The 18,096-nt window shown below is 34.5% G+C and overlaps 1 protein-coding gene across 1 annotated transcript in view; it reads right to left on the minus strand.

Moving 5' to 3' along the window:
- Nucleotides 1-18,096, minus strand: part of LOC124360750 (E3 ubiquitin-protein ligase UBR4-like) — a 124,107-nt gene that overhangs the window by 22,764 nt on the left and 83,247 nt on the right. The window contains 11 exon segments of the mRNA XM_046814624.1: nucleotides 981-1,070; nucleotides 1,920-2,114; nucleotides 3,156-3,305; nucleotides 4,377-4,596; nucleotides 5,459-5,609; nucleotides 7,859-8,033; nucleotides 8,858-9,013; nucleotides 11,438-11,596; nucleotides 13,352-13,522; nucleotides 14,206-14,417; nucleotides 17,469-17,591. Of these exon segments, the coding sequence (XP_046670580.1) occupies nucleotides 981-1,070; nucleotides 1,920-2,114; nucleotides 3,156-3,305; nucleotides 4,377-4,596; nucleotides 5,459-5,609; nucleotides 7,859-8,033; nucleotides 8,858-9,013; nucleotides 11,438-11,596; nucleotides 13,352-13,522; nucleotides 14,206-14,417; nucleotides 17,469-17,591 (1,802 nt within the window).

The raw sequence follows: 18,096 nt of genomic DNA on the forward strand, positions 1-18,096 counted from the left end.
TAAGAAATGACATGTCGAAACCAGCTGTTTGTATCCCCATTTCTCACTAATGAGCTTCAGTCATGACAAAAAAAAGCCTAATAAATGTTATGTTAATAATGATTGTTGATTTTTGTAATAACTTTTATTTTATAATTTTGTGTTTTCGTTTCTCAAAATAAATAGTAAGTAAATGTTTTATCTGCCTTACAATAATTGTAAATGTAATTTAAACCGTGGGGATTTATAAAAAAAATTCAAACTTTAATTGGCCACCAAATTTGATAGAGTAACATTAGCGACCTCTAGTTTGTGCCATTCTTCTTCTTCTTTTCATAATGCCTTTCAAATGAGGTGTCACTTGCTGCTAAGTGTTCCTATTGAAAAATTGTGGCTTATCCCCTAAATGCCTTATTTGGGGGGGGGGGGGGAGTAGTCAAAAATTTTCATACATGAAAAAACTCCTCATTTGGTCATATAAACATCCTCCAAAGTAAATCACTTCATCTCTATTCATAAGAAAGTTAATAGGAAGGGGGACTTTTAAGAAACCCAGGTATTTAGCTGACATGTGCTTCTCTCAAGTAATAATTTGCAGTTATTCTGCTTCATGGTGAGTGTTATGGTCTTTTTCCCTTCCACTGTTGGATTTTTAATTTTAATTAGTACAGCAGAAATCATGTTTTTCAATCAACACTGTGCTTCTTGATGTATCACTAAGAAAAGTGAGTAAATATTTCAATAAAACAAGTAAGTATATTTTATAATAGATCTAAAACTAGTTATATCATTGAAGTGAAGCAATAAATGACTAAACAGTAGGAGAATACGTATGAGTGGAAGGCTTTACTCACCATGCATTTTGACTTGGCACAACGAAACAATAGGGTCCAACTTTGCCAGGAGTGGCCAAGTTATTATGTACAGGACAGAATCAACAACACATTAATTAAAAAAAAAAAACTAAATAGAGTAACAACTCAATTTCATTACTAACTGACCTGGCTAGCCTGGGGTGTCGGTGGGCAGATCGCACACTGCAGCAGTTGTAATATTGTCTGGGCCACCACTTCGTCCAGCAGACAACTCACCTACAGGATATCTATCATATATAACTCACAATCTTCAAGGACTTATAGTTTATTCAGGAAGATATGATAATGATATAGCCAGGTTTATGTAATTAATACTAATGAGTACATTAATTAAGCACATGTTTGATACAAATACGTTCTCTAAACCCATCTTACAATAATTTTAAAGAAATATTCTGAAATAAACATGCATTTTAACAAAATGCGTATGAATCTGTCTGGTCAGCCTGATGTTATGCCTAGCCATTACACAGTTTACACAAACAAGTTATCAATTACATTGGAATTCAAAGAGAAGTTAATTTGAAAACCCATAAAAATAAAGAGAGATAGGCCTACATTTCGCAATGTAAGAACAGAATGCAAAACACTTGTATCATTATAGAGCCATAATGAAACAATTAATATTATCAACCAAAAAAACTATGACTTTAGCAATTTGTAGATATTAATATTATAGATGTGGTCATTAATAGTTGAAATATTTTTTTAATCTATATTACTATCCTTCTATTAGTATCTACTTGGAAACTTTAACCATTACATAGGAAACAAGTGATTAGATTCATTTTCTAAAGAAGTGGTACATTATTTACAAGACAGGTGGATTGCATTTTTAATGAGAGTCCACAAATCTTACATTATAAGGGCATCTACTGAAAGTTCGGCCTTTGTTCTAACGTGATCTCAGTCCATTTGAAGCTTGCTTAAAGAATTTTCTTAATAGTAACTTCTGAAAATATAAATGTATCCTAGACTTCTAAGAAATTAACAATTACGAACTTCAATTCCGAATCACACACGGTTTTGTGTCAGGTGCGTGAGACAGGGATCACAATACGCTACCTGCAGAAGGAACGAGAGGATAGTCTCATGCGTGAGACAGAACATCTGCCAGTTGATGGTCCGAGATGAGGCCACCTCCACACAAGCCTTGAGATGTTCTATCAGCTCCACCAGAGCGTCGTAGGACAAGGAGAGGCTGAAGGGGTTGTTACCTCCGGCCGAGAAGCCTCCGTTGTCACAGCACGCTTGTACTGCCTGCAGTAACACAACTTCCATGACTCTTCAAATACATTTATCACATCTTTTTGTTGCAACAATCAATTTACCACAAAATTGCCTTCAACTTACCTAGTGAATATTTGATATATATATACATCTTATAAAGCAAAAATTATTCTTACAAGAGTAGACCTATGTGTGTTTTATGGAATTACTAAACACCATTGAAATAATTATGACTTTATAACTACAGTGTTGTTATATCCAATCTGAATGTTTTTTATTATCTCTGGTGCCGATTGAAATCCTATCATCATTATTTGAGTTTACTTATAATTATTACAACTTAAACATTGTGTACTACTACTAATCTGTCTACTTTTATATACAGCATTGTAGGCTATGTTAGACATAGTTTTCATTAAAAAATGTTACTGAATCTCAGAACAATCAATATATTATTCTTTAAAGCTGCTTTTCATACTCTTCTGTGAAATTTGTGGTACTCTGACTTTATGAAATTTAAAGAATTTTCAAAAAAATAAATTAAGCACATCAAAACTGTAAAAATTACAAGTGTTAGAATACAAGTAACAAATTTGATGTAACAGTGCATTTTAATTGGCAATAGCTGTGATAACTCACAAATAAATTAAAAAAAAACGTTGTTTTATTTATTATGTTAATACGTGTCATTACGTGTTGATTTTTAAGTCTTTTTTCTACAACCAGCAAAACCAACACAAAATATAAATTTTCACTTTTAATTTTTTACATTTTACTAGTCCATTTATACTCAATATAATGCCTAAGCTAAATCCCTTTAAAATAGAGATAATATTTTTGGATGGTCTAACAGACTATCAGTAGAGGTTTAAGAGAATGGCAGAAAGTACCAGTGTCGCAATGATTTTACTTAAATCAAAGCCAGGCTTAAAAATAACTATTATAATTCAAAATTCCAGAATTGAGAATCACTTTGTAAAAGATTTGGAATTAGTTTGCGATTCAAAACTGTTGGATTTGACCATTACTAGCCTCTGTAGAAGACATAATTGACAAACCACAAGTGCTTACTTTGATGTGGGAGTTGAGAGAGTGCAAGTCCCGCAGCTGCCGATACTTCTCCTTGGTGCCACAGATGAAGAGGAGCAGCTTGCGCACATGTCGCCTGATGAAGGGGGCTTGTTGTGTCATCATATACTCACACAGGAAGAAGAACCAAGCCTGCAACAGAGTATTCACACTTACACAGTTCCATCACAGACAGACGATGATGCTACATTAATGTGCTCTAATTTGCTTCCAGAAATTAATTCTGCTATGATCAACTATATAAAAGACAGGTCTAAACCTCTGGTTTTCCGCTAATGGCTTACAAGTGAATGAAGATAAGAATGTGCATATTATTTTTAGCTTAAGGAATAAGTCTGTAACTAAATCAGCCAAACTACTCGGTATCAACCTGGAAACACCACACAGATGTTCTTTGCACCCAATTATCTAGAGTAATATTTTTGTTAAAAAAACTACAAACTTGTACCAGCTCCACCTTGATAACGAAAGCATATTTTGAGATGTTTCACTCACATCTTTTGTATGGAACTCTTCTTTGGGGTAACTGAAGTGGTGCTAAAGAGGTCTTCCTATGCCAGAAGAAAGCATTACGCACAATGTTCAATGTAAGTACCCCTGACTCATGTAAAACCTTTTTACAGATCATAATATACTTACTGTACCCTATATTTTTATATTTCAAAGTTTAATGTATATTAAAGAAAATTTAGACATACTTTACCTTAGAAACTAAAATCGTGATTACTCCACCAGATATTGAAACCTTATTGACTTAGAATTTGCTAGGCTGACTAAAACCCAGCACTTCTACTCCTATGTTGGTACTAAATTATTCAATAAGCTACCTGTAAATGCCAAAGACGTCTCTTGTAAAACATTTTAAAATGTTCTGCTTAAATGGTAAAAACAAAAAGCTTTTTATAATGTTAACAAAATGCTTAGGTGTAATATAGATAATTTATTCTCTTAAACTTTGCCTTTGAATTGTAGTATTTACCATATGTATGTAGTATATATATATATATATATATATATATATATATATTTTGTACTGTTGGTGTTAAATTGTATATATGTATAACCCTTCTGCTATAAAGACAGTCATTACAATGTATTTGTGGGACGACAATAAACATTCTTAAGTCTTGAGACCACAGTATAATTTGTTTTAATTAGAAAATTCAAATTATAGATGAAACTTCCTCACAGCCGTGGACTGACCTGTTCAAAGGTGATCGGTGCACAGGAGTACCTCTGGACCTGGTAGGGCAGTCTCAGAGCCATCTCTGTAAGCAGGTGTGGGTAGTCCTTGAACACATCATTGCTGTGTCCCTTGACGTACTGCTTCAGGAAGAAAGGGGACATGTCGGGGGGTGAGGAATTCAGATGGGGTTTGAGCAGGACCCCGCCGACACTGCTACCTGCTTCCTCCCCACCGGACCTGAAACAGGGAACAATCATCAGAAAGTAAACCCCAGCTGCCTTTCATATACTTGGTGAAAAAATACTTTACTTCCATTTTCACAGTCTGTTTTTTCCAGGATAATTTACAAAAACCTTATGACACTTTCATCTTATTTTGTATGAAAAAATATCTCATAGATACAAAACACCGTTCTGTCAGAAAGCCTGCAAAAATAAAGTAAGCAATATAAGAAGTTATGTTAAGAATATAGCATGTTTTACTAATGAGCAAGTCTTTTGACTAACAACTAACATTTAGAGCCCTATAATGGAACAAGAATTCCCCCTTTGCCGACTTTACTCTCTGATCATATACTTGTCATAACAAAATCAATAGTTGAACTTTCTGAATATACACATTAGCCACAATCATCAGCCTCTTATATGAGTTATCTAAAATATTTGAAAATAAGGGATCAAACTAGGATTGGCACAAAACTTTTTCGTTGTTAACAGCTAATTATTGATGATGAATGATTTGGAAGGATAACAGAATTACAGATGGTTATTTTTCTACACATAATGTAGCTATGGTGGGAAGAGTTGATTCTGTGAATGTTGAGTTAAGCTCCAGTTCACCTTCCTCTTAGTTCATCTTCACCTAGATTACACTATACTTTGTGTCTCTGATGTTGAAACGATGTAAAAAGTTCATTTTTATCTTCTTCATTGGAGACTTTTTTTGGGTCTCTTCAGACGAACATGACTCCAGATTCCAAGAGCTATGTCTGCGACAGTGTCAGGTCAGATTTCAGATGCTGCACTAAGCGGACGGTGAACTGGAGCTAAACTCAACATTCATACTTCATACTTGTTCCAAGTATATCAGTCAGACTTACCCCTTCCAGTAGGAGAGGAACTGCTTAAGCAGCTGTAGACAGTAGTCTATGACTCCAGCCTGTTGTAACATGGTTGCTGTCACCTGAGAGATGAAGCTGCAGTTGTCTGTGTTGGTCTTGCTGCTGGACTTGGATCTTGACATCATCACACCTATGGAGAACATAGAAAAGTCTTTGTAGTCTTAATGTCACCTCTGACAATTCATTTTTCATTTCATTCCATGATACTATTGGATATTTAATCTATTACAATAGGATTTAAAATAAAAACCAGTGTTTCCAAATCACACCATGCTGAATACCAATCCTAAGTTTACTTACTTAAGCCTTAGAGCTCAGCAGGCCAATACTTATGTCGCCAACTAATATGTTACAGAGCTCACCAGTGCTCACAGATTCACCATCAAGTAGGTCTCAAATATCGTCAAAATGTATGCTTATTTCCATATTTTGAATGTTTAACCCACCTAATACACCATTATTAAAAATATTCTACAGCCACTATGACACTGACACTCGGATAATAAAACAACGGAAAACAATATTTATTACGATATATGCTGCAAATAGTGAAATATCAATTGAATTCCTTCTTAGGCTGAGAGGTTACAGCACTTTCCAGCCACACCTGGGTAGGGATTACAAATCTACTGGTTTACACCTGTATAAGAGAATGTGTGTGTCCCCATTTTATCATTTTGTTTCACAACTGATATGCTTCAGCCACTTAATCCTCCGACTTATAATAAGAAACTCTCAGAATGATACACTGGTTTTTTTGTCTTTGCGCAGCAGATTTTTTGGGTATTTTAAAAAAATATGTGCTAAATGCTAGTTAATAAGTGTTATGTACTACTTTTTGGCAATATGCATCCATATTGGTGTTTGATGAATTCTTTGGGCAAGAGGAACATCAGATAATGATGAATTGTTTTCACTGCCACTATCAATTTTCACAACCCAACTCACATTCCACTGGTTTATAATCATACAGACTACCTGACAACAAATATGACAAAGAAATTTCATCATGCTGATATGCTAAATTGCAGATATGCCACTTTTATTATCAGATTTTTATTTTCCAATTTTATCCTATTATTACTTTTATCATCCAATAGTTCACATATATAATTTGAACAAGGATCGCCCATTTCACAGCATAACAATCAAGTGTAACCAACTAGCCAACATAATAACTAGCAACGGTTGCAACAAAGATCATCAAAGTCGTGCAACGTGTCACCAACTGCATAGTCCGTCAGCTGTTTGCTGTGTGGCATGTGGATCGATATCAGCTGACAATGGGTAATATTATGAATATAAACTATATAAAATGAATTGGTATTTATGAGTAGAGGATTCGACTGGTGCAAGTTATGTCTTTATAACTTAAACGGTTTTCACGTAATAATAACAATGGCTGTGCTGTCTTTATCAGTTCACAAATGATATTGATGAACGTCTGTGCCGTCGGTCATCAGTTGGAGGGTTAACCACAGTTACAATCAATAACTTTGTTACCATTTTTGGTTTAATTTTCAAGGAAGGTCAATGCTGCAGTCAGTCACAGTTTTTTGTGGTATTCTGTTAGGGGAACCTACTAGGCAGACCATGTTTTTTCCTTGCCATTTTATGCAATCAAAATCCATTAAATTTGAGGAAAACGTTCTGAAAGTTCTGTAATTGTAACGAAGTTCACAACCAGTCTCAAGGCTAGGGCTACCACAGTGGCCATCATCCTGAACATTAGTATGGCCATTATGCTATTTTAAAAATTAGTAGATCATACCTTACTTTATTTTCACTTATTATTCTTTATCTGAAAATAACACACAGTTGGCAATAAATTTCAACTGGGTTGTGATTTTAGCTAACAAAAATCTGATCAACGAACACTTTTACAAGTTCGGTATTATCTATTGCAGTACACATTTTAATATGACATGGAGAGCAAAGTAGGAGTACATTGCCGCAGATGTATGTGTAATGCATATAGAAACATTTGACACCAAGATGGTGGATCTAACTTGGTCTACTGCTGCAATAGGCCAAAACGTCTGATACTTTCTGGACAGTTTTGGTACTCAAAAGTACCAAAAGGTATAAGTAGCAAATTTAATATTCAATACTATAAAGAAGTACCTTTTAATAATTAAAATAAGCAGCACTGATTAGAGTGGATAAATCAATGGCTTCTTGAACAAACATTTTATAATCAGAAATTCTGATTTGGGTTAGATCATGGAGCTTGAGTTATTTCACTAACACAAATTACTCTCCGATGAATCCCATGATGATCAGGATTATTTCTTCCTGCACTGTTTGCCTGCAAATGCCAGAGATAACAGGTTGATGCAACAACACTACAATTACTCTACGAGTTTAGAAATAACTCACTGATGAGCCTCATGATGACCAGATGCACTTCACGCTGCGGTGTTCGTTTGCACACATCAGAGATGTCAGGCTGCCGCATGGACAGTTCACCGATCACAGCGGTCAGCAGGTTCTCCAGACAGGCTCGGTCTCGTTCCTCATTACCGTCCAGGTCTGACGTCAGCATCAGAACCACCTATGACAGAATGTTAAATTTTAACTCTTTCTTACTATAATTTTACCAGTTCTAACTAAGCAAATGTTGGTATAATTAAAATTCTTAATACATTTTTATGGACACTTTTCAGAATTCACATTGTGATGTCATAATATTAGCTTAACCAAGAGCCATTTTGCACTGAATACACACACATTGTGGTTTGTCTTGAAGGCGATTGAGGAATTTTGTAGAAGAAAGTGATTGTCAGCCATGCTAATTAAGGTAGAGGTCAAAATAAGATCGCATCAAAAGGTTAAAAAATATGAAACAATAATTTTGTTCGGAGATCACGTTTTTTCTATTTTGATACAAGTAAAACTGACATCAGACATAATTATTAGTTATATCACAAATAGATAAACAGACTGAAAGTCAGCACTTTATGGGTTTGAATTGAGTCAGCTAATTCTGATTTCAAATTTATTTACGTGTCTGAAAGTTAGTCTTGGTGGCTGGCGTGGGCTTTTTGTCTTGTTTCCATTTTGTTTTTGTTGTAAACACAAAACCATTTAGCAAGCTATATGGGACTAATTGTTATCGATGTCTAGGTAATGTACTTGATGTCAATTGAGGTATCTGTACTTTTATATCGAACTGGAAATAATATTGTTAAAATAGCATGTACATTATTTTTATTTAGTATGCGCTTTTGTTTCTGAATGCGTAAAAAAGGACTTAAATTTGATACTTTTACTTCTAATGAAAAAAAATTTAACAAACCTAAGGCTGTAATTAAGTTGTTCCTTCTTTAGTACACGTACAACACAAATATCACATGTGTGACAACTAAGATAACTGACCTGCATGAATGGTATTGCTCGTACTCCCCCGACCTCACTGAGTCGAGGTACAAATTGTATCAGCTTCTCCAAAATGCTGAGTCTGAGGTCGTGGAGTTTGGTACCTCCCTCGTTGTCCACCTCAGCTTCTGCCTCAACACCGTCAGGCTCCTGGTTCTGTAAACCACAAATAGTTCTAAATTGTATACTTTGAAAAGTGCACAAATACTAGTGCACACGAATAAAAAACTATCTAGTTAAATTTCACCACACTTAAATTAGCACTTGCCAAGTGAACAAATGTACAATATACTGGTACAGCCTTACTAATTAATTAGCTTTTTAAATCTTTATGAACACGTTTAACAAAATTATTAGTCTATAACTAAATCAGTTCACAATAGAGTTAAAAGAAAAAATTGTCTGACAAAAAACAAAGAGACACTCTTTTTGAAGTTGTGCAACTTGTAAGATACAACTGCAGCTATAGCTCCAATGGAAAAAATAATATTACTAAAACATTTTTTTAGGTATGCTTACTTATCATTATCGACTGCATAAACTTTGAATTTTTTATAAAATCTCCCTTCTCAATATTTAATAAATATAGCCTAACAAGCCCGAAATGTATCCAAAGTAGGTCTAAAGCTAAATGAACCCAGGGGAAAATGAACAAAAAACTTTGTAACACCTAGCAAATGACTAAAAACATGGACCTAATGGTATTCTAGTGTTTTTTATTATCTGTGTTCATGCAATTTTAGTTTATTACTTTTGGGTGAAATAAAAATTAATAAATTAATATTTTAATTATATATTTAACAAATTAATATTTACAAACATACGTAATACAGTATGTTATAAAATGATGTATAAGCCGTTTTGAAAATATTTGCTTTGTAATGTAAAGAACAAAAATTACATTTCAGAAAAATATTAAAATTTTAAAATAACAGAAAATAAATACTGTATGGGTAATCTTTAAATGACATCTTACAGGGTTAAACTACTGTAAAATACCTTTACAACTTCCTAGTGGCATTCTTCAATTAAAAAATTTTAGGTGTTTTCAAAAAGTATCGCGAATTTTGTGTATTTTCAAAAATTATTTATTTATTTGTGAATATCTATTTTGTCCCCTTCAAAGTAATCCCCCTGGTATATTATACACTTGTGCCAACATTTTTTCCAATCTTCGAAGCACTTCAAAAAATCATTTTTTTGTATCTTGTACAGCTCCTCCTTCGATGCCGTCTCTATCTCGTCAATCGTGGCGTAGCGTCGTCCTTTCATGGGCCTCTTCAGTTTCGGGAACAAGAAAAAGTCACAGAGGGCCAGATCTGGGGAATACGGTGGCTGCGGTACCATTAGTGTGATGTTTTTGGCAAAGAAGTCGCGTACAAGCAGCGATGTGTGAGCAGGGGTGTTATCGTGGTGCAAAAGCCAATTTTTGTTTTTCCACAAATTTGGACATTTCTGGCAGATTGCTTCGCGCAAATTGCGCATAACTTGCAGGTAATATTCCTTATTCACCGTTCTACCTTGTGGCAAGAACTCATGATGCACCACGCCCCTGCAATCGAAGAAAACTGTAAGCAAAACTTTCACATTCGACCGAACTTGGCGTGCTTTCTTCGGTCTTGGTTCGTGCGGCAGCTTCCATTGAGATGATTGAGCTTTGGTTTCCACGTCATAACCATAAACCCACGATTCGTCACCAGTTATGACCCTCTGGAGCAAATTTGTGTCGTCGCGGACAGATTCCAACATCTTATTAGCAATGTTCATGCGATGCCGTTTTTGATCGAAATTGAGCAATTTTGGTATGAATTTTGCGGCGACACGTCTCATGCCCAAATTATCGATTAAAATCAAATGGCACGAGCCAATCAATATGCCTAGGTCCTCGGCAATTTCTCTAACGGTGATTCGACGATTGGCCAATACCATTTTCTTCACTTCATCAATTTTTTCGTCTGTTGTTGAAGTGCTCGGGTGTCAGGCACACTCTTCGTCGTTCACATCTTCTCGGCCTTCTGAAAACATTTTGTACCACCAATAAACATTGCTTTTGTCCAAAGTAGCTTCTCCGTATGCTACAGTCAACATTCAGAATGCATCCGCGCACTTAATTTAGTTTTTCACACAAAATTTGATACAGGTCCTTTGTTCTATTTTTTTGAATAGGTAAAAATCGAAGACATACCAAAACACGTGCAAGCAAAGCAGCTGTCAATAATTAACTGAACATTCAAAATGGGCGAATCGTCAATAGAAGGAAGAGACATATGTACCAACATAATGCCACAAAAAAATCGAAATTCAAATATACGTAACCCGCGAAAATTCAAAATTCGCGATACTTTTTGAACACACCTCGTACAATTACAAGATGCTATGAAATCTTTTCTATCCTGGTGATCTTTTCTAAATAATAATTAAATTTTCTTATAATGATGGTTCATAAAGTGCTGAGAAAAAAATAACAATTTTCAAGGTAACAGTTGGAAACGAACAATCTGTTTCAGTTTACTTAGAGATTACCACAGCGATCTACATGAACACAGCCAGCAAACTTGATGGCCAAAACTAGGAAAGTACCTGGAAGCCGGCGGGGGCCCCCAGGGAGCTTGTCTCACTCCGAGCTCCCACCAAGTTCTCCTGGATGTTATCCCCATAGGCTGAACTACGGCCAGACATGCTGTAGTTGTGTTCTCCAGTGATGCTGTCCACTCCACTGCCTCCGCTCTCGCTACCACCCTGTAACCGCAGATGTTGTTTGTATGTCTTTGGTAAAACCAATTCCTCTTTATTTAGAACAATTAGGAAATCTAGACTGAACTGGTGAAACTGTAACTATTTGTTAACTCGCCTCGAAGGCATTAATTAAGATGATAGGAGAACAAAGAGGATCAACCAAAAAAATATATAAGCTGACAAGTAATTTTTGTAAAAATGATCTTGTGTAGTGATGTATTGATCTTTCTCATAATTTGTAGGTTATCCACCCAAAATGAATGTAGTAAATCACTGGCAGAAAATATTTAAACGGTCTGAAGAGAATGAAGAAACGTTGGGTGTAGAGCAGTCAGTACTTCTGCTTGTTAATATTAGATGTGATTAGAGATAATATACACTTCTGGACAAAAGTTTGGCGCCAATATTGTTTTTGTATAAAAAGTGTATTACAGATTTATTAAGTAATGTTAATATGAATATTTCTCTTTAATTTTGTAGTGAGGAAAAATCATACAATTATAAATTACAAAATCCATTTTATTCCAAATATTTGAAAAACATTATACAGCATCATATATGGTAAATAAGATAAATCTTGTTTTAGTAGGACTACAAATTATTTTGATGATCTGGTTTAATAATTCATTGTTTTTATACACATCTCATGTTTACAAATTTTGTTCTTATTACCACTTGGAGTCATCGTCTCATTACAGTAATAAGATATTGAATATCTTCTTGTGCTAATGCCTTCCACTCATCAACAACTGTGTTTTGTAAGGCAGCAAAGTTGATGGAACGCTGTTTCTGGCTCTTAATTAAAAAAAAAAATGTCTCATATGTGTTCTATAGGAGTTCAGACACTTTGGTGGCCCTTCCATTGTGTCTATAACAACCTCCCAAAGGTGGGAAGATGAGGAAATAAAACATTATCTTTTACTCTGCCTTCTCCAGATGCGCTGACATCTATCTAGAGAAGCTAAACAAATTCTGGTCTCGTCTGAGAACCTTCTTCAAATCATTCATTCCAGTTGACATTTTTAATTGAGCAAATCTATGTCTGGCCATTTAAAGACGAGTGGTGAGGAGAAGACCTGCGGTAGGTCTTATGCTGCTCTAATCATCTTCTCTGAAACATCTACGTACTGTATGATTCGTTATGTACCCTGCAGTTGATTACTGGTCTATGATTCTTGATCTGCCCTCAACTGGCCTTCTGATGTCATGTACTGTTTCTAGAAATCACCTTATAGCTCTCCTAACCGTTGAATGATGTACTCAAAATATCCTACTCTCTTAGCAAGTGTCCCTGTTGATTCAAACATTTTCCTTAGCAGAAGTCAAACGATAATGAACATCAATTTAAGTCTACATACTGAAGAGCTTATTGATTTCAAACACTAATAGCTCCCTACAATTGAAGCTTGTGCACAAGAATAAAAAATGAGTTAAGATGAAAAAACTGCAAGAATTACATTTATTTGGAATTTGGACAGCAGATTATATAACAAATAAAAAATATGATAAGGGAGAACTTTATCAGAAGTTTTAGTTTCTTTAGAGGACACTCTTTGATTAGTGTATTAGCCGTGATAACAGGTCCTGCACAATTGTAATTGTTAATTCTCGGGGTGGTGCGAAACTTTAGTCCAGGAGAGAGTTAATGGATGGTTAATGTCTTTTATTTTGTTTCTGACCGAATATGGATGAAAAGTGTACTACAGACAAAATTAGATGGTCACAACTTCAAGTAAAGTATTTAGGTTATTTTTGTACCTGTTCGGCCGGGGAAGTGCGCAGCGTGCTGCCGTCAGTAGCGGCTGTGGAACCCTCATCATCACTGGCTCCGGCACTGGCCGTCGTGTCTGAGAAGTGACCGGCCTCCTGACTGCCTCCTGCAGGGTTCTGTACTTGCCCCAAACTCTGGGTAGCCAACACCTGTAAATTCTATCATTTGTAACTTTTAGTAATTGAACGATACAAATGAGGGTTTTTTAATGATCACATCTACGTAACCTGAATATAATTTAATTAATTGATACAGTGAATAACGAAATTTGAATCTTTTATGATATCATAATTAAAAATACAATAGACACAATAAAAGTGTCTGGTTTTGACACTCTTTGTCTTAATTGTGTAACACGTTAAACATAAAAACTCTTCTCCACAGCACTCTTTCCTCTCTGCCTTCTCTATTACACAGTAACAAACAACGTAGTTACATTACTACGATGGGTATTTTACAAATCTTAACATACCAGAAGACATTTAACAACCTTCTTTTCACCATTACATTGTTGGTTTCTTATTAGTGCAAATTATTATTATCTATCTATACTTCCACATTGCCGTTCGTTTGTATTATTTTTTAATGGTTTTTGAAACGAATAGCTTTTTACAGAGGAAACATTTTTTAATGCTAATAATTCTAGATAGAGTATTATATATATGTTTTTAATAACAAATTATACTAGTTTGTTACAACCAACGTAAGTCTTTTCAGGAGTTTTTAATGACATTAGCAACTTTATTGACAGGCGAGTGGATACACAATATGCTGGATTTAGAACCTACTCAGGTCATGGCTCTACATCCAACACTAGGTGAAGACTGTAAAAGAGTATTACCTGCAGTGCAGGACCAGCCAGATTGTGCAGGTTGGCCAGACCGTGTGTGATGCTCTGCAGGTTGGCGGCACCCTCATGGTCTTGCAGGCTGAGGGCTATAGCCAGCTCCACCATGGTCTCGTCGTCCGCATCAGGGGGGATGTCCAGTAGTGGGGGGAACCCTCCGGCTCCCAGTAGCACCTCCATGTTCATCGGCACTCCGCTAGCTGCTCCTAGATACAGTATATGTCACTATTAATGTAATTACCTACACAAGTTTACACAATTGTCAACGATGATACATGACCTGACACAGCACTAAGGAGAAAATAAAATGTTTGGGAATTTTAATGTTTCAGTCCTTATACAAAATGGTGTAATGATCAAACTGTGGTTATACAGGGTGTCCTATGAGTAACCTTTGTTAGCGAGCTACGGCTAATGAAAGATTTCACCAAATTTTCTAAAAAAGGATGGAAATTAAAGCGAAACTGGTGTTTTTATGGCGTAAAGATAGTTGTTAAATTTATTGGATATTATGTAAAATGAACTGAAAAATTTGATAAAATACGTCCTGTAAAACCAACCATTTCTGAGATATCAGACAAAATATGCAAACTTCGGTCTCGAAAAGCATGCTTTTTGTTTAGATTTGAAGTACATTAACTTCATTAAATGGGTAATAAACACGCAAACTTTATAACCAAAACTTATAGATTATGTAATTCTGAAGAGAATAATGTAAATTAGGCCAATAATAAAAAAACACAAAGTTTAAAAAATGTTGTTTAATTAAATCAACATATACAACAAATAAGACAGAAAATGCAATGTATATGAAATCTATTACTAGCTGTAGCTCGCTAACTAAGCGTTTCCGGAGATATGTTTATAAGAAATTTTTTCATTATTTTGATGAGAAGAAACCACCTGAGAATTTTGTCGGGTTATTGTGGGAGACCCTGTATTGACAGCAACTCAACTTCTTAACCCCTTGCGGATCGTATTGTTTTGGCACGCGGACACGAATTAATTTACAATCTACGGCCGCACGAACAGCAATGGTGCGCCACAGTATCGCTCGCTATCGTGTACTAGAAAATTCGGCTGTGAAGGTATTTGTTCAGATGGAACATGGGCCTGCTGGGGTATCCGTGATGTAGGAACGATAACACGCGAGCAAGGTTCCAGGGTGACAGGAATGATATCTGAATCATAGTCTAAATAAAGCGGCTCGGGCGAAGCGATTACAACATCCGGGCCATTGTCTAGACTAAACACGTCAACATGTACGTCTGCGTCTTTTTGTTGTGTCACTAACCTCAAAAGTATTATAATAACAACTGAGGAAAACACCCAATCAGAAGCGCTAAAAACCAGAGAGTAAACTCATATGAATGATTTTTCAACTTCGGCATACAACTGCGATCTGTAGGATATTTATAAAACTTTTTAAAACTCTAAACGTAGACCGTTGTTAAATACTCTTAGTTGACAAGTGAAGACGATCGCCCGATCTATCAAACATTAAAAGAACTATTTGGAGGGAAATTTAAAAGCAGACCGCTTTTGCGACCTGAGCTCGTCATCATGCCGTTAGGCCCGGCCGCTGCGTGACGAGCCCAGCTCGTCAGTGCTCCGCAATGGGTTAGTTAATACGTCTAAATTACGCAAATGTCTATTCCAATTTTTTTTAAATCTTTAAATAATAAGTTTTGGGCCACAATCTTGATCTTAATTTCTGCATTCAATTATATAGTACTTGTTATATAATATTTTATTTTTGTATATAAATTGAAATAAAATAATATAATTTAAATTAAAAAATAAGAGGTTTTGTACTTTAAATTCTAAAATAACTTGGTTGTATAAAACATTTCAGAATGTTATATTGCTTATTAATTAGCCGAGGGTAATATAAAAAGATATTTTAACTAGATATATGTACAAGGTACCAAGCTTAGTTGCTCTAATACGTATAAGGTTGAAGAGAGTGGACTATATTAAAAAAAAGCATAGACACTGCTACATGATAAAGAGGGAAAAGCACAAACCCTAGAATAAAATAAGAAACAAGAACATAGCAATGTATTGTTGATAGGTTAAAGGTCACCTGGTTTTGTTACATCAAACCCACCTGGGCCTAGGATGTTTTTTGAGTACAAATCTACTTCAAATACAAAATTAAATCATCAATAATTCTGAACAAATATAGTGTAATAATGTTTTATTAAACAAAATGTTGTGGTGTATTAGGTAAATACATCTAATAGTTATCATTTTGCAAAAATTATTATAATATGTAGTAAAACGTTTTGAAAAAGCCTATTACCATTTTGAAATTATGTCTCTTATTTGTACCACAACTATTTTCACAATTTTTACCTGTTTCATAATTTTTTTTCTTTGAGGCTGGATTCGTCATACAGCATTGGTTTGTGTGTTTGTGCCAATAAATAAACTTACCCCATTTTAAACATAAATAATATGAACGAGCAAATATTGACAAAGTTATATTAACTCAAAGATTCTATAATGTCTACTTCAAAATGTATATAGAATCTTACAAGTTTTAGCTATGGTTCTCCATAAAAAATGAAGAAAACTAAATAGAATTGTTATAATTTCTTTAATACTTGAATGTTGCATCAAAATCAAAACATGGACTTTTGTTTTGTTTTTGATAATATTATATCCAATATAATATTTTATATGTATAATATAATACATATAAAATATTAATATTTTGTATGTATATTATATTTTTTACAAGATTATATCCATAATGTTGTAATTATTTAAAAATAAAAACACACTTATACATTTAAAAGGATTTTACAATAGTGATTTAAAAAAAAGAAAGAAATTCTAAATGTGAAAATAACACATTGGTATTGAATTCTTAGTTTCTTCTTGCACGGTTAGGGATTGCAAATATATATTTGTAAATTTATTCCATGATGACACTGAATAATACTGAGCACATGCCACATACCTGAGCCAATACAAGTAGTTACAGTGTACTAAAATAATCTCAAGGTTTAGACCTACTCTTCACAGTTTTCTAAACATTTATCCAATAAACAACATGAAGTAAAAGTCTACTATGGAAACTAATTAGGAGCTTGAATCAGTCTGCAATTATTTTTCAATGGGTTTTTTGATACAGTGAATAACGAATTTGAATCTTTTATGAGATCATACTTAAAAATACAATAGACGCAATAAAAGTGTCTGGTTTCGACACTCTTTGTCTCCTAATCAGACAATGGTAGAGAACAAACCAGCATCTGGAGCGAGCAGGACCATGGGCTCCACGGCATCCACCTCAAAGTGTGCCTGGTCAGCCTCAGAGGATTCCTGGGATGGCTGGGATACTGGGCCTGCTTTCTCCGATTCTACAGCTCCTTTACAACAAATTATGGTACTTTCAAATAAATTACTTTAAAACAAGTTCAATACCTTATTCGTAATTTTATTGTAAACCAATGACAACATAACCAAACATAGAAAACAATACAATTGAAATAAACATTTTAAACAAGTATTGATTTCAATGGAATACATTATATATTAATAAAGTATTATTGTTATTCCGCACTTTAAGGATTATATATATATATATAATTAGTTTTCTGTCTGAAAAGTTAAGTTTGACCATGAAAACCATTGAATTTTAAGATATTTTACACATGAGAAGAGCTATAAATTGATTATACATGTAATTTTATCTAAATGTAACAAATTTTAAAGCTCTAATATCTCAAATAATAAATCTGTGAATAAATAATCCAATCACGTATATTTGCTAAATCAAAGTTTTTGTCATGATTTAAGCAAAAACCTTGTATCCTACTTAGAAAACAAAGGTAAAATCATACTTGCACGAATATGAGAGTGCCTTTCAGTTGA

This window comes from Homalodisca vitripennis, chromosome 4 (assembly GCF_021130785.1).
Source record: "Homalodisca vitripennis isolate AUS2020 chromosome 4, UT_GWSS_2.1, whole genome shotgun sequence".
Taxonomy (NCBI): Eukaryota; Metazoa; Arthropoda; class Insecta; order Hemiptera; family Cicadellidae; genus Homalodisca; species Homalodisca vitripennis.